This window comes from Zootoca vivipara, chromosome 8, assembly GCF_965207765.1.
Source record: "Zootoca vivipara chromosome 8, rZooViv2.hap1.1, whole genome shotgun sequence".
NCBI lineage: Eukaryota > Metazoa > Chordata > Lepidosauria > Squamata > Lacertidae > Zootoca > Zootoca vivipara.
This window is the reverse complement of record NC_142591.1, coordinates 68631296-68655990: the sequence shown is the minus strand read 5'-3', so window position 1 is coordinate 68655990 and position 24695 is coordinate 68631296. Positions and strand designations below refer to the sequence as shown.

The 24695-nt window shown below is 42.3% G+C and overlaps 1 protein-coding gene across 1 annotated transcript in view; it reads left to right on the top strand.

Moving 5' to 3' along the window:
- The window catches only part of ANGPT1 (angiopoietin 1), a 144634-nt gene that overhangs the window by 77208 nt on the left and 42731 nt on the right, over positions 1-24695 (top strand). The window contains exons 3-4 of the mRNA XM_035125358.3: positions 602-723; positions 17861-18093. Coding sequence (XP_034981249.1) covers positions 602-723; positions 17861-18093 — 355 coding nt within the window. The remainder of the gene's footprint in view (positions 1-601; positions 724-17860; positions 18094-24695) is intronic.

Sequence of the window (24695 nt, the reverse complement as noted above, 5' to 3'; positions counted from 1 at the left end):
TGGCATTGACAGCCTTACATTTTATGTGTATCTAGGAAGATTCCCCCATCCCCATATGTAGGAAGGAATAGGGGGCCCCCAGACATGTTTGGTTTAAAGGTGGGCTGAGGTCTGAGGACACTGAAGGCTACTGTTTTAGGTGTTGTTGTTTGGTAAGGACACAGGAAGAACCTAGTGAGGCTTAGAGTGACTAAAATTGAAGAAGCTCAAGGGAGGAATGTAGACTTACTTCCAAGGAGGTATGCAATATCTGAAGCTATGCTATAAATAAACCTAGACCAAACACAGCAAAAGAAATACCTTGGGACAACGATGTTTTGGAACTTCTGTTTACAGAACAGAAGCTGGGGAGCAGGTTGGCTTGTGTTTAAATTTAAATCACCCTGGCAAGCTTCTTAGGTAAATGCACTTCATAAAAGAACAATGGAAAACTTGTAGAGAACAAAATAAAATGTCCTATTGGCGTGTCTCTGTTTTGCAATGTTTCTCTTTTGGATCATCATGATACGTCTGGGACCAAACAAAGCAGAGCAGCAATGTTGACTGCTAAAGTCAAAAGTATTGGAAGGCCTATCTATTGTTTCTTGCTTGCCTCCTTCAGGTACTAAATCAAACGTCCCGACTAGAAATTCAGCTGCTGGAGAATTCATTATCTACTTACAAGCTGGAGAAACAACTGCTCCAGCAGACACATGAAATCTTGAAAATCCATGATAAAAACAGGTGAGTGCAGAGTTCTTTAATACTGTTGTAAAGCATCATGGAAGAACACTTGCAGTACCAAAGAGGCCTTCTTCTAGACATGCTCTAATTGATTGATTGATTGATTGGATTTCTACTCCACTGTTTCTCACAGAGGAGCCCAGGCTGGCAAACAACAATACAATATAATTATATATGAGACTATCTGGTAAAATGGCCAGTACTCTGTACTGTTATGTTTACGGTGACCCTAAACTTTTGAATGATACCAGTGGATGAGAGGCAGCAAGGTGTGGTATTGGCATCTCAAAAGAACCTGGGAACCAGAAAGACTCATGAAGGGGCTCTGCTTCCCTTCACCCCCATGGCAATCACTGGGGGAAGGGAAATGCTGAGCAGTACAGTTGGTGAAAGGAGTGTGAACTCTTCCCTCATACATTTGATACAATCACTGGCCCTGAATGAGTGCTAAAGCACTATATTGCTGTAGGTAAAGGTAAAGGGACCCCTGACTGTTAGGTCCAGTCGCGGACGACTCTGGGGTTGCGGCGCTCATCTCGCTCTATAGGCTGAGGGAGCCAGCGTTTGTCCGCAGACAGCTTCCGGGTCATGTGGCCAGCATGACTAAGCCGCTTCTGGCGAACCAGAGCAGAACACGGAAACGCTGTTTACCTTCCCGCCGGAGCGGTACCTATTTATCTACTTGCACTTTGATGTGCTTTCAAACTGCTAGGTTGGCAGGAGCAGAGACCAAACAAGGGAGCTCACCCTGTCGCGGGGATTCGAACTGCCGACCTTCTGATCGGCAAGCCCTAGGCTCTGTGGTTTAACCCCCAGCGCCACCCGCATCCCTTATTGCTGTAGGTAAGTGGTAGCTAAAACGATGTCCCTCTGAATATTGTTGGATCCATTAGGGCAGGCTTTCTCAGCCTCAGCCCTCCAGACATTTTTGGCCTACAACTCCCATGATCCCTAGCTAGCAGGACCAGTGGTCAGGGATGATGGGAATTGTAGTCTCAAAAAATCTGGAGGGCCAAGGTTGAGGAAGCCTGCATTAGGGATGTATGAATGTGCCTCGTTCCATTCTGACGTTTGTTCATACTGACATACTGGTCAATCTGCTCAACTGAATTTTCTTTCCCCCTTGTAATATGCTACCCGCTTCATCATTCACGTAAGTAGAATCATACTGTATATGCATTTTTGTGGTATGTAATGCCATACATAAACACTATATTTTGATATTCATTTTTTGGCATTATTTTCCTTACATCTCACTTATTTGCAGTTATTTCATTGTGTTTATTTCAATGTAGTCCTCTCCTTTGTGGAAAGGCAGTGCTGTGCTGCAATGCCTTTGCAGTGGAATCCTCTGACATTCCTAGTGCTAATCAATCGCAGCTAGCATGGTAAATGATGAGAGGATTTGTTGTCCAGCAATGCTGTTGATTGGCTTGGGGAAACTATGGCTCTCAAGATATTGGTCAGTGATTATGGGAGTTGCTGTCTAGCAGCATCTAGAGAACATCAGGTTAGCTATACCTGCTCTAGATCAATGGGGAGAAATCAGGGCAGGGAGTGGGGCAGATTGAGGAGGAATATATTTATATCTCCAACCTGAACAGTACCTGGTTACTCACCTCTCCTTCCTTGCTTTGGAGATTTCTTTATTTCTCTTGTTGGTCTTGGAATGAGATTGTCACTCCCACTTACATAGCACTGTTATTAACCCTTTTTAACATCTATGGCTGGGGAAGGATCTATGCATACTAAATCATTGGGGTGCTTTTGGGGGAGGGTTTTTCTCATTCTTTAAAGAAAGTGCTACTTTTTTAATATAAAAAAATACCTAGGAAGTCTCCCAGGTATGAAGAAATCCATACTTTGTCTGTGGGTGGCCTCATGTCACTGCCCTGTTGATTGGCAGATCACCAAGTTAACTATAGGGGGAATTCTATACGGCCCTATCAGGAGTATTGAATATGTGGCTAAATACACCACTAATGGAGCAGGGCTGTTCATGTTATCTTAAGAAACATTGTTCCATGTAAAGGCAAGGGGTAGCTTAAGAAAGGGACAAATAGCCAAATGAAATTGGATATTACTATGCTTTCCCAAACCATTCCAATTATTAACTAACACGAAGGCTGTCCTGGACTGCTTTTTGTGCTGTTTGAAATGTACTTCTTGGACAATTGCTGCACAAACACTCACACACACACACACTGATATTCTCAAAGAACCTAGGAACAGCTTCGTGCTTAGCAAACAGTTTGCATGTATTCAGAGATGATTTTAACAGGACATTCATTTTGCAGGATCTTTCTTTCCATTAATTGCACTTAGATGATAAAACAATCTCATAGAGAGATATCGCAGGATTCCTAAATGACTAGTTTATCAAGCAATTATTGTAGTCACCAAGTAGTTGGCTTGGTTGTCACTAGGGATGGATAGAGCAGTCTGTTGCCAGTCAACGCCTGTCTCACATGTTTTCATCCCATTTCCGCATTGATCTGTGCATTTTGGGGGTGGGGAAAGAATCCATATGAAAATTTGTATCCAAGTACAGTGGAACCTCGGTTTATGAACACCTCGGTTTATGAATTTTCGGTTTATGAACGCCGCGGACCCATCTGGAACGGATTAATTCATTTTCCATTACTTTCAATGGGAAAGTTCGCTTCAGTTTATGAACGCTTCAGTTGATGAACAGACTTCCAGAACCAATTACACCCATGCTTCAGTTTATGAACGCTTCAGTTTAAGTACTCCATGGACCCGTCTGGAACGGATTAATCCACTTTCCATTACTTTCAATGGAAAAGTTCGCTTCAGTTTATGAACGCTTCAGTTTAAGTACTCCGCGGACTTTCTGGAACAGATTAATCCACTTTCCATTACTTTCAATGGGAAAGTTCGCTTCAGTTTATGAACGCTTCAGTTTATGAACAGACTTCCGGAACCAATTGTGTTCATAAACCGAGGTACCACTGTACTTATTAAATGCATATTTTATCACAAAATGCAAATTCGCATTTTCTTTCAATATAGACATTTCTAAGCATATTTTATCCTAAAATATGTATTTTTATAAACATTTTTTATAAAAGAAAATAACCATATATTAATATCTGGAGAAATCCAAAGTTTAATTACAGGCTCATCAATGTAGTACCTCCCCCAAAAGCCTCCCAAGGTTTTAGTATGCATTAGTCTGGCAATTGTTAAATAGACCAGTTTGCTTAAAAAATGCGGAGCAGCGCCATTAAGGACCTTCATATGTCACAAGAAAGCACAACAGCCACTCATGCCATCTTTCCATTCTGTTGCAGAAATTAAACCCCAGAACCATATGGGTGGGGTAAATTACATAGGTGTCTCCCATCTGATATCCATCCCACTGGGAAAGACACCAACCATTTGGTGAAAAATGCAATTGGCTCTGCTCATATTGTTCTTAGCATTCAACCACTCTTACAACCAGAGTTAAAGCTATGGGAACGTGGTCTCTAACAAATTCCGCAAAAACAAGTTAGAGATGAGCTTGCAGTATCTCCAAATCTGGGAGAGTTGTGTACAGCTATTAACCAAATGAAAAACAACAAAGCCGATGGACCTGATGGGATACCTGCCAAAATCTTCAAAGTGGGCGGAATTGAACTTGCACAACAACTTCACAAGCTCATCGAAAAAATCTGGGAAAGAGAAGAAATCCTAGCAGACTTTAGAGATGCCAAAATTACCAATCTCTTTTAAAAAGGTGACAGAACTGATTGTGGAAACTATCGAGGCGTCTCTCAATTAGCTGTGGCTGGCAAAATTCTTGCAAGGATCTTAGCAAACCATCTCATAACAATATCTGAGGTGACCCTTCCTGAAATGGTTTTCGGCCTTCTAGGGGGGCAGTGAACATGATTTTCAACACTCGATAGCTTCAAGGAAAATGCAGAGAGCAAGCCCAACCCCTGTATATGGTGTTTATTGACCTGACTGAGGCTTTCGACACTGTAAATCGTAATGACCTGTGGACTGTCCTTCTGAAAATTGGCTGCCCAGATGAATTTGTAAACATCATTTGGCTCCTCCATGATAATATGACAGCAACAATCGCAGATAACAATGGCTCTCAAAGTGAACCCTTCACAGTGGGATCAGATGTTAAACAGGGTTGTGTTATTGCCCCAACTCTATTCATTGTTTTCATTGCCATGATCCTACACTTTGTTGAAGGAAAACTTCCCACCGGAGTAGAAATCATATATCAAAAAGCTCTTCAATCTGAGCAGTCTGAAAGCAAAGAGTAAGCTTACCGTAACTTCTGTCATAGAGCTTCAGTATGCTGATGACAACGTAGTGTGCACACGCTTAGAGGATGACCTCCAAACCATCCTAAATATCTTTCCAGAAGCTTACAAAAAGCTTGGCCTAGCTTGGCCTATCACTCAACATCCAAAAGACCAAAGTGCTGCACCAACAAGTACAAAATAACCCCTCTGCAGCGCCACAAATCCAACTCAATGCTGTAACGTTGGAAAACGTCATTCACTTCTCCTACCTAGGCAGTTATCTTTCCACAACGGCCAACATTGATGCCGAAATCCAGCATCGCCTGAGCTCTGCAAATGTAGCTTTCTCCCGATTGAAGTACAGAGTGTTTGAGGAGCATTCACAGAGAAACCAAAATGCTTGCTTTACAAAGCTATTGTACTACCAACCTTACTATATGCTTGTGAAATATGGACCACTTATGAACGCTATCTCCAACTCCTCGAAGGATTCCATCAACAGTGTCTCCGAAAAATTTTACACATCACTTGGGAAGACAAGCGAACTAATATCAGTGTACTGGAAGAAGCAAAGATCACCAGTGTTGAAGCAATGATTCTTCAACATCAACTTCGTTGGTCTGGTCATGTTGTGTGGATGCCTGATGATTGTCTTCCAAAGCAACTACTCTATTCCAAACTTAAAAATGGAAAGCATCATGCTGGTGGTCAACAAAAGAGGTTTAAAGACGGTCTCAAGGCAAATCTTTAAAAATGTAGTATAAACACTGACAACTGGGAAACACTGGCCTGCGAGCGCTCCAGTTGGAGAACAGCCTTACCAAAGGTGTCATGGGCTTTGAAGACACTCAATCTCAGGATGCAAGGGAGAAATGTGCTAAGAGGAAGGCACGCTTGGCAAATCCACACCGTGATCAACTCCCGCCCGGTAACCAATGTCCCCACTGTGGAAGGACGTGTGGATCAAGAATTGGCCTCCACAGTCACTTATGGACTCACTGTTAAAACCGTGTTTATGGAAGACAATCTTACTCGGCTACGAGTGATCACCAAAGAAGAAGAAAGAAGGTAGTGCATAAAAGGCCACTTGGTTATATAGGAATACTAGCCCTGTAGGAAGGCAGAGCAGGGAGATTCGGTAATCGGCTGAAATCTAGACCCTTTATAGATAATGTGCTCTATCAACTTTTGCTTCCGTATTATTGAATTAGCTGGAAGACCATTACAAAGCTTCAGTGTCAAAGTGGAAATGTGTGTGGCTTTTTAACCCACTGACCTACTGATTGTATTAGTGACCTGCCAATTATCGGCTTAGGCCTAAGTATTTATTTAGAATGTGGGAAAGGCAGAGATTCCAATAGGTGATAACTGGTGTGCTTAATATTTTGCATTTATTTATGTGCTTTAACAATGTGTCACAGTGTTAAGATATGTTTGGCAGTAAATAAACATGGCCTGCCTTGACCTCTGTGTATGGCTGCATCGACTTACACACTGATTTGCCCTTTTAATGTGATGAAATAGCCTGGCCTTGTATATGGAAGGAAGGGATGTGTTTGAAAATCAACCTATTTTCATGCTGCAGTTAAAGGGGGGAAGGGGAGCAGAAACTGTATGTTCAAGAAAGCAGAATGCAGTAAGGTCCATTAATAAAATTAGCACGAGTGAGCGGACTGGAGTGATCACCTTTTCTTGTTGTAGAGATCACAACTTTTTCACTGTATCGCTTATTTCCATTAAGCAATTGAATTGGAACAACAGGATTGAGATACTAGGCTACTCGGAAACTTCCCCATAGATAATGGAGAAAAGTTGCCTAGCCCATAACCCACAAACTGGTTGAATTGAAAGTTTGGATAATAATTGAGTGAGGATGGTTCCTCAATATGCTTGTGACATTGCCACCTTCTGATGTTTTACCCAGATTTTAGAACCTGATTTTATTTCCAGAATGGGACTGATGCCTTAACTGTCCATCATACCTTAAACAAATAAAAATAAAATAAAAACCCAGAGTTTGTTCAGACCCCTGCCCATAATCAGTTTGATGAAGTTAACATCTTTTTTCCTTTGTGGATTATGAATGCAGACCAGTACATATTCACTTATTGTTCTGTTGTTTCTGTTTTAACTATCTATTTGTGATTTTATCTCATGTTTTAATCTTGTGCACCACCCTGAGATCTTTTGATGCAGGGCAGTATATAAATCTGATAAATCTAATAAAAATAAATAAATATGCACTTAGATTAAATCACAGCATGAAAAGGAATCTGTGTGACTGCACAATCACATCACAATTCTTTGCATGTACTTCAATCAATGCATATTTCATACATAACAAAATGTAGGCAAAACTATCACATCTGTTCTTTTCAATGAACCGGCGGCATGCATGCTTTGGAAAGCAGAGTCCAACTGCAACTCAGAGCAAAAAGTATCTGAATGTGAAATCATCACTAAGGGGTGAGTGAAAGGTAGCTCGGGATCTGTTTGTGGACTGGCAACTTCCAATTGTTTAACAGTGGCAATGGCAAAATGGCTTCCCCCCACTCCAAATTATATTGCTGAAATGAAGAAAATGGGGGAAGGGGGACACACAGGAGTGGGGTTTGGGGGGCTGTGCAATCGTTTCTGGTACTGAAACAAATCATTGGGCTCAGAATTCTTTAATTCTAAGTACAGTCGTACCTTGGTTCGCAAACGCTTTGCGAGTCGAACATTTTGGCTCCCAAACGCCACAAACCCAGAAGTGAGTGTTCCGGTTTGCGAACGTTCTTTGGAACCCAAACATCTGATGGAGCTTCCGTGGCTTCCGATTGGCTGCAGGAGCTTCCTGCAGCCAATCGGAAGCCACGGCTTGGTTTCTGAATGTTTTGAAAGTTGAACGGACTTCCGGAATGGATTCCGTTCAACTTCCGAGGTACCACTGTATGTCTTTTGCATCCAGCTTTGATTGGTTGATCTTAAGGTTCTAGTTTTTTTTTAAAGGCTATGAATCATGAGGGTTATGTACTACCTTCGGTGCCATGATTTGCTGAGAATCATGAGTGGGAGAGGACCACTCCACTCATGTCCTGCTAACAGACTTCCTGCAGGCCTTTTGGTAGCTGCCATGACTAAATGCTGGACTAAAAGGGGCATTTGGCCTGATCCAGCAAGCTCGTCTTACGTTGTCAAACAAAATAGGTCTTGTCAACTGAGCTTACCCATCCTGATCTACACATGTTTCCTATCCCTCCCCCCACATACCAATCTTCCCCTGTAAGAACTTTGTAACTTAAGGAGCAGCCTTTCGTTGGAAAGGATATCCTTGCGTTTCCAACACAAGGGCTTGCGACTGCTCAGCCATGAACAAAAAGTGCTTAAAAAAGGATTTTGGCATGCGAATTGCCACAGCAGCGACATTATGATCCCTTCACCCAAAAAATAAAAATAAAAATCTGTAGTGTTAGTATAATGCGCTGTCAAAAAACATCTGGTGCTATAATATCCCGTGCAAGAGGAATGTGTAATACCTTGGATGTAATTTTTTTTAATAGATGCATTGAAAACTATGGGCCAAAACATACATGATGTGGTGGGACATCTGTTATCAGAGCTCTTGATGTTTTATTACAGCTCTGAGCAGCTGTGGGACCCCCAAAATTAGACGAGGGCAGTGGCACCAGGAGGTGGCACAGTGTTGAAACCTTTGTCTCTTTGCTGTTTTCCTAGTTAAAATATGTCCCTTTCCCTGAAGTCCCATTGGGGGAAGCTAATAAGCTCAGGAGGTCCCCTTTCCTCCTAGTAGAGCTAATAGCAGCTTGGGGAGGGGAGGGGGATTTTGGTCAGGAAAAGAGAGCAACCGGGAAGCACTGGACATTTAGCCGCCCCAGCACCTTATTTCTCCTTTCTCCTGTCAAAAAACGCAAGAAGGGCTTTTACAGTCGCCAGAAGTGCGGCATTGCCCACGCCTGTGCTGGAGGGGCTTTACAAAAAAATCCCATACACCCAAAGACTCTGCGTATGCCCTCTAGGGGAAATAGGAAGCCCAGAGCACTTTCTCTTCAGATGTCCCCTCTATGAAGAAGCTCAAAGGGAGATCCTGGATCCCATACTGGTGAGGTTAGCAAGCCTCCCGGAAAAGCAATTATACAACATGCTCCTGCTAGGCAAAGACCAGAAGATAACCAGGGCGATCACCAGATTCTGTGCCCAACTATGCAGACACAGGCTTTCTCCCGAGTCCGTCTGAATTTCCCAACATATGGTACCCGAGCGAGTTAGGCTCAGTTTTCTGCAGCTTCTATTTTAAGGGTTAAACTTTCAGCATTGTATATATAATTAACAATGTATTTTAAATGTTCTACAAATCATCATATATACGTTATGCTCCCTGAAACTGTTCTTTCAAAAGGGATTCACAGTATTTTATTTTTATTTTTATCTGTATTTTATATTTTTCTACGAACTGGTCCTCGACCGTAATAATAAATAAATAAAAATAAAGCACTGGACATCATTTCCCCCAGCACCCTGCCCCATTCCAATTCATGCCACCCCACAGCTGGTATCCTGTGCCTCCACAGACGGAGACAATATGTTTCCGAATACCAGTTGTTGGAAACTACAGGAGGGGAGATTGCTCTTGTGCTCAGGTCCTACTAGCGGGTTTCCATAGGCTTCTGGGTGGTCACTGGGCCATTGGCTTGATCCAACAGGCTCTTCTGATGTTCTTCTGCTATGAAGCCTTTTTGCGTGTTCAGACCCAGAAACCTCCGCCCTGACTAAATTCACACATGACTCAAATTTTGGTTTGGCTTTATTGATTACAGAAAGTGAGTGGTTGCATGGGCTCTGGTTCTACTAGCTCCCTGCACCCTTGCAGGTAGCGCTGACCCAGGGCATCAGCATAGGTCAGCCAAGGGTGAACACCTAGATAGGCGGAAAGCTGGGAACAGGCTATATCTGCCACCCAGATGTCCCCCTGGACTCAGGCATGGGCACAACCCCCTCACAGGTGTTGACCAAACCATTTGAGTCCCTGGATTCCTTTAACAGAATACCCTTCACATAGGGATGGCGAGAGCGTTCTCCCATCCCTATCACCTGAACCAGTGCCTATCCACAACCTTACAAGTTGTGAAGATTTGCTACGCGGCAGGCGAAACCCAAATGGCACCAGACAATCAGCCAAGTGGGGAAAATTTCTACCATGCCCCCGTCCCAACGACAGACGACACACGACGGCATAACAAGGTCAAGCGCAACAAGCCCTAAAAGTAGGGAGAGGTGGGCGGGTGTTCCGAATGCACACACCGAAAGAGGAAGCTCTGGGTCACGTGCATGGGCATATATAGGTCCCTTGATCCATTTGGACTGTGCCCCATTGGCCAGATTGAACCCAACATCGAGGGACCTACCAATCGGGTGTTGTGGCTGACCAATCTTACCCACCCACAACACAGGTTGTCGGTTTCCAGGTCTCACGGCAACACGTGCCCTCTTTGAGGGAGGACCCAATTTAACAAAATAAAATAAAAAGCCAGGCAATCTGATCTCCTGCATCACATCAGCAGCACCTCTGCCTGCGAAATCCCCGCTATGGAAAGACTCCTCTGTTAATGCATTTTGATTTGCAGCAAAGCCTCAGTAGCTTGCCAAGCTTTTGTTTTTATCCCATTCCTGCTTTTTGCTTGCATTCTGTTTGGCTCTGTGTAAACGATCCCAGTTTGTATTGCTTGTTATTTGTGTGTGTGTGTAAACATGCCTTCTAGGTGGCCCCATTGGCCTGAAAGGTGGGTTGGAGAAATGCTCTTATGACTAAATAAAATGTCCAGTTTACACACACATACCCCACACACAATAAATGTTTTGTTTTATTTTATTTCTGAATTCAAGGTTACATTTTGTCACTTAACAGTTAAATCCTATTTAATAATAATAATAATAATAATAATAATAATAATAATAATCTTATATATTTATATATTTATATTTACATGCTGCCCATCTGACTAGGTTGTCCCAGCCACTCTGGGTGGCTCCCAACAAAATATTACAAATCACAGTAAAACACCAACCATTAAACAAACTTCCTGGAATACTGTTGCCTTCCCACTCACCCACCCTCAATGTTTATAATCAAGATTACATACAATTTCATTCTAAAATTCCATCACATCCAGTTTCATCTTCTTTAATGGTTTTCTTAATAAGTGCTGCTGTTTTTTTTCTTCTTAGCTGTGGACTTCGCATATGGAAAGTTACTTTTTAAATAGCCTAGAAAAGGTTTCCAGTACTCCTTGAAAGAGCCAGTTTACATCTTCAGTAAGAAATGTATTTTATTAATAACAGCAACAACCGTAACAAAATATCAGGTAGATTATATAGCTCAATGCAAGGGATTGCTTATGGTTGTTGTTGTTGTTTTTTTAAAAAAGGATGACAACTCTTACTTCTGATGTTTGTGAATTGCTTTATTTGTTTTAAAATACTTGTAGGCTGAATCACCAAATTTCACTGAACCATATTCCACTTATGTGCTAAGAAATCAAAACAATAAGCCAGATAAAACACATTGACCTCCTAATACAAGACAACAGAAGGAAAGCTCTCTCAGAGAAGAATATTGCTGATGTGAATGCCAAATTTCAAGTCATTCAAGCCCCTTGGGTGGAAAAAACTGGCTTTTGGAGGTGAGGCGGTAAATGATTCTGAAGGCATGAAGCCACCATGGAAAAGGCCCTATGCCTTGTGCCTGTCTATCTCACAGATTTAAGTTGTAGGTGAGCAAGGAGGGCTCCCTTTGTTGATGTTGATGTTAATATTTTTAGCAGAACCAGTAAGGGGGTAAGACTGGAATTAAAGAAAAAAGATATTAACAGGTCAAGATCATCAGAGAATTCCATCTCTAAGACAACCATCCCAGCTTCATGGCAGGTGAAGTGTCATCTTGAATTCCCTTATACCAGTGTTTCTCAACCAGTGTGCCTCCAGATGTTTTGGGACTACAACTCCCATCATCCCTAGCTAGCAAGACCAGTGGTCAGGAATGATGGGAGTTGTAGTCCCAAAACATCTGGAGGCACACTGGTTGAGAAACACTGGTTGAGAAAATGCCCAGGCTCTGGAGAACCCTAATATATATCTAAGGACTGGTCCACATCCTGTTCTCATATGCATCTGAGTTGAAATCCTCTTTAAACTTCAAGCATTGTCTGGATTAGCAGATCTACCTTGCAAAAGAAATTGTCTGACTCAAGCAATCCTAGCCCCAGGGGAGAATCATCAGGGCTGCTTCCACGGTCTACTTCATCACCTTTTTTTTCCACAGTAGCTGCAACAGAGGATTTTTTACATTGGCCTTTCTGTCTAACCTCTCCCTAAGAGTGAAGTTTATTAGCAGAACAGGGAGAAGGGGGTTAGGCATACTCTCCTGCTGATCCACCCTGCTGGTTTACATCCTGACAAATGTAACGCACCATTTCTCCGGTGGAAAATTGATTTCGGGCCTCATTTAAGATCAATAGACTTGACAGCATTAGATAATATTGTGGCATTTGAGACTCGGAACGAGCAGCTCTTAAACGTTGTCATCTAAAGGAATATGCCCCCTAGCTAACATGCCCAAAAGACAACACACTTTTCTTTGCACCTTTAACCTGATCTTGCAACATCTAAAGCCTGTTTCAAATGATCTGTATTTCCTATGTGGGCTGTAGTAATAGACACAAGGATGATCATTACTCATGAAAATCTACATGTGGCCTTCTTGCTTTTCCTACATGCTCTCCATGTAGGAAACGTATGATATTTGAAGCATCCCTAATTATTTCCTTTAAAGGAATGGGATGGATCTGTCACATTTTGTTCTCACAGGCTCATTTTTCCAACATTAAATTGAGTTCTCCACATTTTTCAGCAATTTGCTAATTCTTCTTCTTCTTGTTCTCATGAAAATTTATCAGCATTTTAGGATGAATTTCTCCCAATAAACACATTTTCATATGCGGTTTTTTTTTACTAATGTTACCTGTTTTTTCAAGAACTTTATAATGCGCATTTCACAAAACACATGCAATTAGTTTCCCTTAAAAAATGCCAACACTTGATCTGATCAAAGATTTAAAATAAATAGAATCCAAGTCTTGAGCTGGCTGCAGTGTGCCCTGCAAACTCTGAAGCAAAAGGCTGATAGTAGGTCTCAACAGTAGGACTTTATTCTCTGCTGGCATTTCTGCCTTTAAACATGGCTTCGAAATCTCCCATCTAAATATAGGCCTGTGGTTTCATTGTGGGGTTTGTTGTGCAGCTAAATAAAGGAGACATGAAATTAGTGGTCTGACCACCATTGACAAGTAATTACCATGTTACTGAGAATGTCACCCTTTCTGGATGTGCATAGCACTCTGAACACTTCAATATGGTTTTCATTGCCATTTCTGCAGGGAGAATCATTAAGGCAATGTGTATGCATCCCTTATCTATACACTGATTCTGAAATTAATGCAAAACCACATTTGTAAATATAAACGGGAAGGGGAAATCTAAAATACCCAGCCTCTTTATTGCACTACATGAAGCTGACATGACTTTCATGAAGTCATCTATAAATGGTCAGATGTGTTGTTGCTTAAACAGTAAAACATCTGTAGGCTTCCTCATTCCACAACATCCCAGCCAATGGGGTTAAAAATGCTACCATCTCTCTTCCTTCCTTGACATAGGCAGCATTCCACTAATCTAACTCCCGTGGCCAACTCATTACTGGGAATTAATTTACTGTTATGTAAAATATTGTCTGGGAGGTAACTAACAGGACAGCATGCTGCATTGTGGAAATCAACAGATATAAACAGACACCCCCACCTATCCTCCCTCCTTAAGGAAGCAGTACATCAGAGATCCTTTGAAATTTACACTTTTCTGAATTTTGCAATGCGGGTCTTCACCCAAGTAGTGTGTACAAAAATGCATAAACTAAAATGAAGTGTGTATAAAAGTGCATACGCACATGGCAATAACATAGAAAAATGCATTTTATTCGGGGAAAGTACTTGCAAAAATATGTATATTTTTCAAAACATGCAAAAATATATTTACAGTCGTACCTTGGTTCTGGAATGCCTTGCGACTCGAACGTTTTGGCTCCCGAACGCCGCAAGCCCGGAAGTGAGTGTTCCAGTTTGTGAATGTTTTTTGGAAGCCAAATATCTGACACAGCTTCCCTGCAGCTTCTGATTGAGTGTAGGAAGCTCCTGCAGCCAATCGGAAGCTGCGCCTTGGTTTTTGAACATTTACGGAAGTCGACTGGACTTTCAGAACAGATTCCATTTGAGAACCAAAGTACGACTGTATTAGGAAAAAATGCCACATTAAAATGCTGACGTATTTTCATGAGGATCTACCAAAAAAAAGAAAAGCGAAAAGCAAATTGTTGCAGAAATGGTGTATAGATGGTTCAGTATGTGGGGGGGGGACAGCTTTTTTATGAGAATCCTAGAAAAGCCAAGCAGAAGTGGTTGTAAGAATAAGAACTGCACTAACTGCTTTAAGCTTCTCAGAAACATCTGGTTGGCCGTGGTGGGAAGCAGGGAGGCCGGACTCAATCGGCCTTTTGCCTGATCCAGCAAGACTCTTTTCATGTTCTTCTAATCCATAATCCCTCCTACTTTTCGCTTTGTGAGACAAAAAGTCGTGCTTTTAGGAGGTGTGTTTCTTGTACATCAAATGTTATATAATTTAAATGGAAAGCATATTTTTGTTTCATTTTCATTACTTTTCCTTTCTAGAAAAATATTACTCCAGAGTGTAGAAGCAGATCCATGGCTTTAATTAAGTATATGTTTATCATATGTAACATCCCACACTGAATGTCTGTGATAGTCAATAAAAAACAATAACATATGGATACTATTATATCCCGAGGTTTGGGTAGATGAGCTGTGTTTAAGGCACTCTGCCACTGATCTGTTATCCAGAAATAAAAGCCTTAAGAGGGATGTGGGGGGAATCTCAAATTAAATCTTGGATAGCACGTGGATCACTGGCAGTCTTGAATCCACTGGTTAGTCTGTGGATATAAAAAGCATGATCTTTGGCATACGGAATCAAAAGACTGGTCTGCAGATGGGGTATATTTACATCTTCCTTGTTATAACAGGAAGGTTTCGATGCTAAAACCTCCAAACACCACCACATGAGTGGTTTTATGATGCTGAGTCTTGATGCTAATACTGGACCACACCACAAGTAGTCCATTGCTATAGTGTCCAGTGGAACTCTGGGGAAAAATGCACATCCATTTATGAAGATGCTCCCCAGTCATCTCTGTAAGAGAAAGACCTGGTGATTAGGGATGTGAGGGAAGATGATCAGGAATAGATACAACTTTCAGGAGCTCATAGTGCTCATCTCAGTCCCCCAACCCTCTTCCTTCCTCTGCAATCAACAAAACCTATAGCAGTGACGTGCCCACAGGGAGAGGAAAGGGAGAAAGCCATATATTTTCCTCCTTCAGGCTAAGAAGGAGAGCAGGCCAAGAAAAAGGATGCCGGTGACCCCCCTCAGAAATGTAGTTTCCAGAGAAAGATGTAAAGAAGCCTGTGATAGAAAAGCCTTGGCTGTTTGGAGACCTACCTCGAAAGGAGAGGCAACTCTTCCAAACTCCGAGCTTCCTATCCCACTGGGAGCAAGGTCTGAGTGCGGGTGGGGATAAAAATCCCATAATAAGGAGGACCATGTTCCCACATGGAGAACTTTCCAGAAAGGGCTGCATTCCAGTGGTGGGTGGGGCCAGAGAGAAAAGTGGCTGGAGCAATGGAGGAGACTCTTACTTTGGACATTTCAACTACACAAGAAACAGGGGTTTCTATACATACCTCCCTGCTCCATTCAGGGAAGCAATAGGCGTTATTTGCAGTTCAAGGACTTTCTGGTTAGGCCCAAACACTTGAGGAGAGTGTGGATCTGGAGTGTTGAGTCATGTGACCCTGAGAGGGGTCTGTGGAGAGAGTACTGAGGGTCAGAGAGGGACGCCGAGAAGGCCACATTCTGTCCCCAGGTCCAAGGTTCCCCCCTCCCCATATTTTAGCCTGAAGTTCTCAATGAAGAGTGAATGCCCTCTGATTCACCATGAAAATATATTTCAAACATGCACAAGCCAACTTCACTGAAAGAAATTCTGGCAGAGTGAAGTATCATGTTGGCTTGTTCCTAATTTCCTCTTTGGGTGAACAATTATATTCTTTATCTGGATCACCTTTGCCGTGTCAGGTTTCACTTCCCTGTTCTCTAAAGACACTATGTACCTCACATAACTCTACAATCTGAGAACAGTTAGGGTGACGCCTCACAGAGAAATTAACTAAATTTGGAGAAACTGATATTTTTTAACTTTAAATGTCCTTGGATTCTAGTACAACTAAAGACTATGGGGGGCAAGCAGGACTCACGAGGATCTGGGTAGCACTCTCATTTAGAGAAGAGAAGATCTTACATCATCTTGCTTTTTCGAAACACATATTTAATATATTCCTGTATGCTTTAAATGTTATCTCACCTGGAAATCTGAATCGTAATAGGAATCGTAGTAAAATACGCACGGGGTGGGTGGGTGGTATTTTTTATTTTCCATGCAGCCATAGTCAGTCTAGTCACCTTTACTCTTTAGCCAAATATTAGTTTTCAGATAGGAAACCATTCATAATGGTTTCAGATATAAACCATTTATAACGATGGTATGTTGCCAGGTGTCAAGGTTTGGCCATGTTTGTCAGCAGTATTATCCAGAAACAGGTCTGCGTTATGTTGCTCCTCTGAGGCTTTTCGAAACTCATTTCTTCTCCCTTTGCAGTTTCTCCAGCCAGTAACCTCCAAACTGTCTTGAAATCACACTTTAAATGCAACTTGGGGCTGTATTTTAATGTAGACTTTTCTGCTGTAATGACAAACTATGGTCGGAGGGTCCCATCCTGCTTAACCACCTGTGGCAAAACGTGAGGTGCCCTTTCCTGCAGAAGCCTCACTTGCCTAGCTCACATGGTAGTGGCATCTTCTGGAAAGATCTTTCAGAACTCTCACGAGATCTCACAGAACTCTCACGAGATCTTGCCAAATGAAGTCATTGCTGCAGAAGTGCTGCCCCACAGGATTCCACCACCCAAGACTTCAGCCCACTTCATGGGCAAGCAGGCCCAGACTATAGTTTATAGTAATAATAAGGTGAGCTTTGGGCTAATGTGCTTCTCCTTCTTCACTCCTCCTCCCCTTATCCTTTTATTCTTTGCAGGTGCTAGCTGCCCACTGCATTGGAAATTCCCCCCTCCCCCCAAAAAAGTGTATATTAGGAGAAATTTGCAGTTAAATGCTGATGCATTTTCACGATGATTTTTTAAAATAAAAAGTTGCAAACTGATGTGGAAATGTGGAGAACTGAAACTAAGAGTGGGGAATTGAGAAACCAAAAGTGACAGATTCAACCACTCCTATCGTTGGGAGGCAACCCTCCAGACCTGGGTTGGTTCTCAAAGGCTTTGGGCTGCTTCCACATATAAAAGACAGCCAGCATGATGTATGTACTTGTTAGAGTGATGGACTAAGACCTGGGAGACTAAGATAATAGTCCGCGCACAGCAACCTTGGGCAATCACTGTCTCTCAGCCTAACCTACCTCACAGGGTGGTTGTGAGGGCAGAATGAGATGGACAACCATTTGTACCATGTGGAGCTCCTTGGAGGAATTGTATGAATGTAATGAATGAATGAACGAACAAATGAATGAATGACCTGCAGCCTCTCATATCCTCTGCTTGATTCTCCAGCCAGCTACTCCCATACAATAGCACTAACAAAGATGTCGTATTGATGTGTTTTGCCCCTCCTAGTTTATTGGAACACAAAATCCTTGAAATGGAAGAAAGACATAAAGGGGAGCTGGATACGCTGAAGGAGGAGAAAGAGAGCCTGCAAGGCTTGGTTTCACGTCAGACCTACATCATCCAAGAACTGGAGAGGCAGCTGAGTAAGGCAACCACTAATAACAGTATTCTGCAAAAACAACAGCTGGAACTCATGGACACCGTTCACAACTTAGTCAGTCTTTGTTCTAAAGAAGGAGGTAAGATGGCATATGCCTGAACAATTAAATCAGGGGTGGTTATGGATTTCTCCCCAGAATGTCTCTGATACAATGACTGCCATCTTATTGTGTCAATTCTGTCCCAGATTTCTATTAGCATGTCATTCCGAGGATAAAGCTATATTTTCCAAATACCTGCTTAGGCCAACGTCCTTGAACACATTCAGAATCAAATGACCATTGGGTACTGAATGATGCTCCTTGTGGATTGTAAAGCCATGATCTAATTTAACACCTAAGATTATAATGTAGACTTTCAGAACTACTATGGTATGATTCCGTGGGTTGCTAGATGCCCCCCTCCCCCCACAACTTCTGCATGTCCCCATCTGACCTTACAGAAGTGTTGTATGTGTAGGACTTAAGCATAGCTAAGTGGGCAAGAGTGAATAAGACAGATTAAGAAATTGTTGGGAGAGGGGTGAGTTCCAAGGCTGGCTTCTAAGCTTAAGGGCAGCAACTGGGCTCCCATTTTTGAGGATTTTGCTAGGTAGCCACCAGGACCAGTCCTACCAATGGACTGAGTGGGACTAGTAAGTGCCAAGAGATTTCCAGGGTAAGCTTCATAACACATGCATGATACAAGCATATATTGACATGTTTGTATTAAAGTAGCACCCATGGAAGTTTTATCCTCAGAACAAAACAGAGTAGGGCGTTGGAGGGACCCTGGGTCAACCTGGGTGAACTAAGTACATGTTCAAAACCCAGGATTACAAGAGTAGCAGATCACTACAGTTCTACATAGCAAAGATGACTGGACACAGGGCTTGCAGAATCACAGACAGATCCCCAGGAGGCATCAGAGTCAACCACTTGTTCATAACAAAGTCCCTACTCCTGCAGAGTCCCTACTCCTATCCTGGGTCTCATTTGCTCCCCAAGCAGTAGGGGTCATTGAAAGGGGAGCCCCCCAGACCTGAAATGGAGCACCACCACTTGGTGTGCTCTTTGTGACCATAGGAAAGTTTGAGGGCTCTGCTCCGGTGGGACATGGTGGCTCTACTGGGGCTATACTGGGGGTCACTGGGGATCATGGTGACTTAGGTGCAAGTGCAACTGGTTTATACACCAGAGCTTTTGTCTTTACCAACCTACAGGAAAGTTTTGACTCTCATTAGCTGAACTTTGAATGGAACTATACAATCTTAGCAATGAGTCGGAACAACAGTCTCACCAACAAGTAGGATCACAAACCCATTGTCTGCGATCACTGTTGAATAGCCGAGCATGCAATCATGAAAAGTCAGTTTTAGGTTAATATAACAACCATATTTGACAGATATTTGAAAAGCCACAAAGCACTACATCCTTCATTATATCAACATGTGATTAGAAATGTCAGGAAATGTTGAAATATGCTAGTATCAAGATAAGCATCCTTCGATTAGTAATAGGATTGGTTAATTTACATCGGAACCAGTAAATACTATGTTTTGAATTTCTTATTCATTGTGTCAGATCTTAGATTACTGAGTAAATCAAAATTAATTTTGCTTGACACAGCCTTTTCTCAACATCCTCTGATATATAATATCGCATTATTATCAGGGGTTTGAGAATTACTAAACTAGCGTTTGACAATCTTTGGTTGATCAAAGGAAAGTTCCTGACTCTGAATGAGGACAATTCAGAGTCTATTCACACCAACACAGGAACACATGAAGTATGACTGTTGGTTCTTCTAGGTCAGTACATTGACTGGCAGCACCAGCTTCTGGGAGTTCAGGCAGGGTGCTCTTTACCTGGAGATTGAACCTAGGACCTAGCATGCAAAGCAGATGTTCTGTCATCGAGCTACAGCCCTTTCCCATGCATTAGGGAGTATGGTTGTTGTCATTTAGTCATGTCTGATTCTTTATGACCCCATGGACCAGAGCACACCAGGCACTCCTGTCTTCCACTGCCTCCCGCACTTTGGGCAAACTCATGTTGGTAGCTTCGTGAACACTGTCCAGCCATCTCGTCCTCTGCCGTCCCCTTCTCCTTGCACCCTCAATCTTTCCCAACTCAATGGACAAAAACAACAGGGAGTATGGTAGATGCAAGGAAATGTTACAAGTGCCAGCCTCCAGCCCAGCTTCCTGTGTCCATCAACTCCTACTTGCAATATTCAGCTTTTCACACTTCAACTCAAGGTTTATTGTAGCATGAAAAATGCTGAATCCCAACACTAAGGAAATACTGTGTCAACTTTGCACATGCACATTTCCTAGGTAAAAGGTGGGATCTCAAGGAGTATAAAAATTTCCACAACAACAACAGAATTGGAAATATTGGAAGCTTCCGTTCTAAACCAAATAATGCCAAATTGTAAGGGTGATTTTCATTGAGAAAGCAATGTGGGAGGAATAAGTTAACCCCACTCCCCACACACTGCATTTCTGATCCTGATTGGTCCTCCAGCATTGGTGTTGACATATACTGCATATATATCCACTTGCAACATCAATTGTTGCATTGAATATCATATGTAGTTTGGCCTTAAAAGAGAGTATGGTAATTGCAATCTTGCATTGTTGCTGAGTGACAGTCAGCAAGGTTCTATCTACACCCCAGACTTGGTTATCTTGTCTAGCACAAGGTACTGAGAATTCTGAAGTCTTCCTGTGATTGTGTGATACCCCACCCCATAAATAGGTATAAAACAGACAAGCTTCTGCAGCTGAACTGCTCTGCTTAGCAAATTAAAGATGATAGGCAGCCCTGTTTAGGGAGGCTTTTAATGTTTAATAGGTTATTTTATTTCATTTTTCTGTTGTAAGCCTCCCAGAGTGGCTGGGGAAACCCAGCCAGATGGGCGGGATATAAATAAATTATTATTATTATTATTATTATTATTATTATTATTATTATTACAGTATACCTTAATTAGTGCATATTTAAACATTAAAAAGAACTCTGCCACATCAGACCAAAGGCTGATCTAGTCCACCATCCTGTTTCCCGCAGCAGCCAAGCAAATGCCTAAGAAAACCCAAAAGCAGAACATGAATGCAATAACTCTCTCCCCACTGTTGCTTCCCAGCCACTGATATCAAAGATCACTATATACCCACAAATGTTTATTTGCATTTATGCTTCACTTCCCAGCCAAAGAAAGGTTCCAAAGTGGCTGTGAAATGAGGGTTGTTTTTTTTTTAAAAAAAAAAAGTGCAGGCGCAGCACTATCATGGTTATTAAAACACACAATATATTTTGCTCCCTAGGATCATAATCCAATGTAGTAAAAAAGCCGAACAGCCAACATGGCTACCTTGCTGCTGCAGCCCTTTTCTTCTCAACCAGAATCATCTCTGTGGAGAGAGTAAATGCCCATTCATTCTAGTATTCCGTCAACAGGGATGTGACTGGTCCACTTCCAGTTGCAGAGCAAATTCAAGGAAGGAGAGGCAAGCTAGGCTCAGCTTTCAATGTAAGCGCTAGATATGAAGCACTTCAGATGTTGTGGATGATTGGCTGTGCTGGCCTGGGCTGATGGGAGCTGTAGTCACCAAATTCTGGCTGAGTCATGACCTGGAAGCTGTCTGCAGACAAACGCCGGCTCCCTCGAACTATAGAGCGAGATGAGCGCGGCAACCCTGGAGTCGTTCGCGACTGGAGCTAACAGTCAGGGGTACCTTTACCTGTACCTTTAAGTGTCTTAAAGAAGTATATACCCGGAACAAACTTAGTTGGCCTCTAAGGGGCTACTGGACAATTTTTTATTTATTTCGATTGCGTCAGACCAACACGGCTACTTACCTGAATCTAAATCTCTAAAAGCTGCTTGTTAACTAGTAACCAAAATGATCAAGGGACTGGAGCAACGTTCCTAGAAGAGGAAAGGGTTACAATGTTTAAGGGGGTTCAGTTTAGGGGGGGAGCAAGTTAGGAAAGATAGAACAGAGGTGCACGAGGGCAGTGACGGGAAGATAATTCTTGGCACAGAAGTCATTTCTTTGGATACAAGAGACCGTAGTTCCATCCTGGAGTAATTACAAATTGGAACTTTTCCAATAAGGCAAAGGTTTTCCTTTGTTCACACAAAAAAGAGAAAGAAAGAGGAAATGCAGCAGTCTTTAAGGAACACAATTGCTTGGCAGCTCAGTTTTCATGCCAGTTTTATTTTTGGGGAAAGGCACCTGTAAGGGAATTATTGTTCCACCACACCATGCTGAGATTCCTGATTTGATGTAAAAACAAAAGGAATGGAGCTATCAAGCTTGTATTTCATTTTTTTCATAAACAGATAAGTACATATACAGATTTGTAAGAAAAAGCAACTAATAAATATTTAAAATAATAGGTGGGGGAGTATGAGTATGAGGACAACCAATGACTACCCTGCTGGAGAAACAATTAAAACTTTTTTCCAGAAATTCAGCAGGTAGAAAATGTGTGTGATCGTAAAAAACAAAACTCTACCTGTTGGATTCCTGCCTGCAAGTGCTTTTGAGTGGTGGTGACTTACAGGAAAGAAGACATCTACCATAAAGATAGCAGGATTCTTCCTTGGATAGTGATCACAGTGTGCAATTCACTCCAGCTGGAATGATGGAATTTGGTAACATCTGTTGATCGGATCAGCTGCTGGAATTTGTATTTGGCCTAGGTTACAAAATGACCTGCCAACCTAGCAGTTTGAAAGCACGTCAAAGTGCAAGTAGATAAATAGGTACCGCTCTGGCGGGAAGGTAAACGGCGTTTCCGTGCGCTGCTCTGGTTTCGCCAGAAGCGGCTTAGTCATGCTGGCCACATGATCTGGAAGCTGTACACCGGCTCCCTCAGCCAATAAAGCGAGATGAGTGCTGCAACCCCAGAATCGTCCACGACTGGACCTAACGGTCAGGGGTCCCTCTACCTTTACCTTTACCAAACAATTGTTTTAGCTAAAGTTCTTCTAGGTAAGGTTCAATATGCTGGCTTTAATTTTTAAGGCCTGGGGCAGGCATATAACAGGGAGCTTCTCATAGAAGCCTTCTTGCACAGCAAGACTGGGGCTGTTCTGGGTTCTGCCTTTTCTCTTTATCAGAGCTTCAAGGCAACTGGCAAGCCTTTATAGCCTTAGCCGTTATTTAGTGGAATTTGCTTCCCAGAGGAAGATAAAATCTTTTTTATCTGAGCAATCTTTCAGCAACCCAGACTGATGATAACATATGAATGAAGCCAACAGCACCCTATTTTATTGTTCCGATTCCTCATTCTATTTTCCCACTGTTTGACTTCTAAGCTGCCTTGATTTTTCTTTCAAGATAAACAGCCTAAAACAATAAACTCTGGGCCTCATCCATCGGGCTGTGCTAGGAACTCAAAAGAAAAGTGAGGTGAAGAAGGCAGCAAATGGATGTTTTCCTTGATAATAAAAGGGAGAGAGTATGTGCTAATCTGGCGATGTAACAGTAGCTCTGTTGCTTTTCCCCTCTCTAAGTGTAACAAAAGACGTTAAGATTCCTCCGTAAAACTTTTACTGCTGCTACTATTTAACATTTATATAGTGCCAACAGATTGTGAGTCACGAATCCTGCCGTTAATAGGTAATGTGAGTTTTATGTATCGTAGCATAACTTAAACATAGGGCTTCCACCTTCGATTGTCAGCAGATACTGTGTGCTTCAAACAGGCATGTTGGCAGGATAGGGAAGCTTCCTCCATCAAACCTTATTTCTGTCGGTTAATTTACTGCATGGGTATGCAAACTAAGGCCGGGGGCCAGATCCAACCCACTTGCCTTCTAAATCCGGCCCGTGGACGGTCTGGGAATCAGCGTGTTTTTACATGAGTAGAATGTGTGCTTTTATTTAATATGCATCTCTGTGTTATTTGTGGGGCATAGAAATTCGTTCTTTTTTCAAAATATAGTCCGCCCCCCCCACAAGGTCTGAGGGACAGTGGACCGGCCCCCTGCTGAAAAAGTTTGCTGGCCCCTGATTTACTGTATCATTTGCTGGAGAGGTCTGCACCTTGCTGTAGGCCTTCTCTGTAACAACAACAACAACAACAACAATTTATTATAAAAAAATTCCTTCAGTAGCACCTTAAAGACCAACTAAGTTTTTATTTTGGTATGAGCTTTCGTGTGCATGCACACTTCTTCAGATACAATAAGTAACAATTTATTACTTATACCCCACCCATCTGGCTAGGCCTCCACAGCCAATCTGAGCAGCTCCCAAAAGAATATTAAAAACATGATGAAACATTAAAAACTTCCCTAAACAGGGCTGCCTTCAGATGTCTTCTAAAAGTAAGATACAGTCATACCTTGGGTTAAGTACGCTTCAGGTTACTTTCAATTTAAGTACTCTGTGGACCCGTCTGGAACAGATTAATCCACTTTCCATTACTTTCAATGGGAAAGTTTGCATCAGGTTAAGTATGCTTCAGGTTAAGTATGGACTTCCAGAACCAATTAAGTACTTAACCTGAGGTACCACTGTAGTTGTTTATTTCCTTGACATCCATTTGGAGGGTGTTCCACAGGACGGGCGGCACTACGAAGAAGGCCCTCTGCCTCGTTCCCTGTAAACTCACTTCTCGCAGTGAGGGAACCACCTGAAGGCCCTTGGAGTAGCAGAGTTATCATCCTCACTTCCCCATGA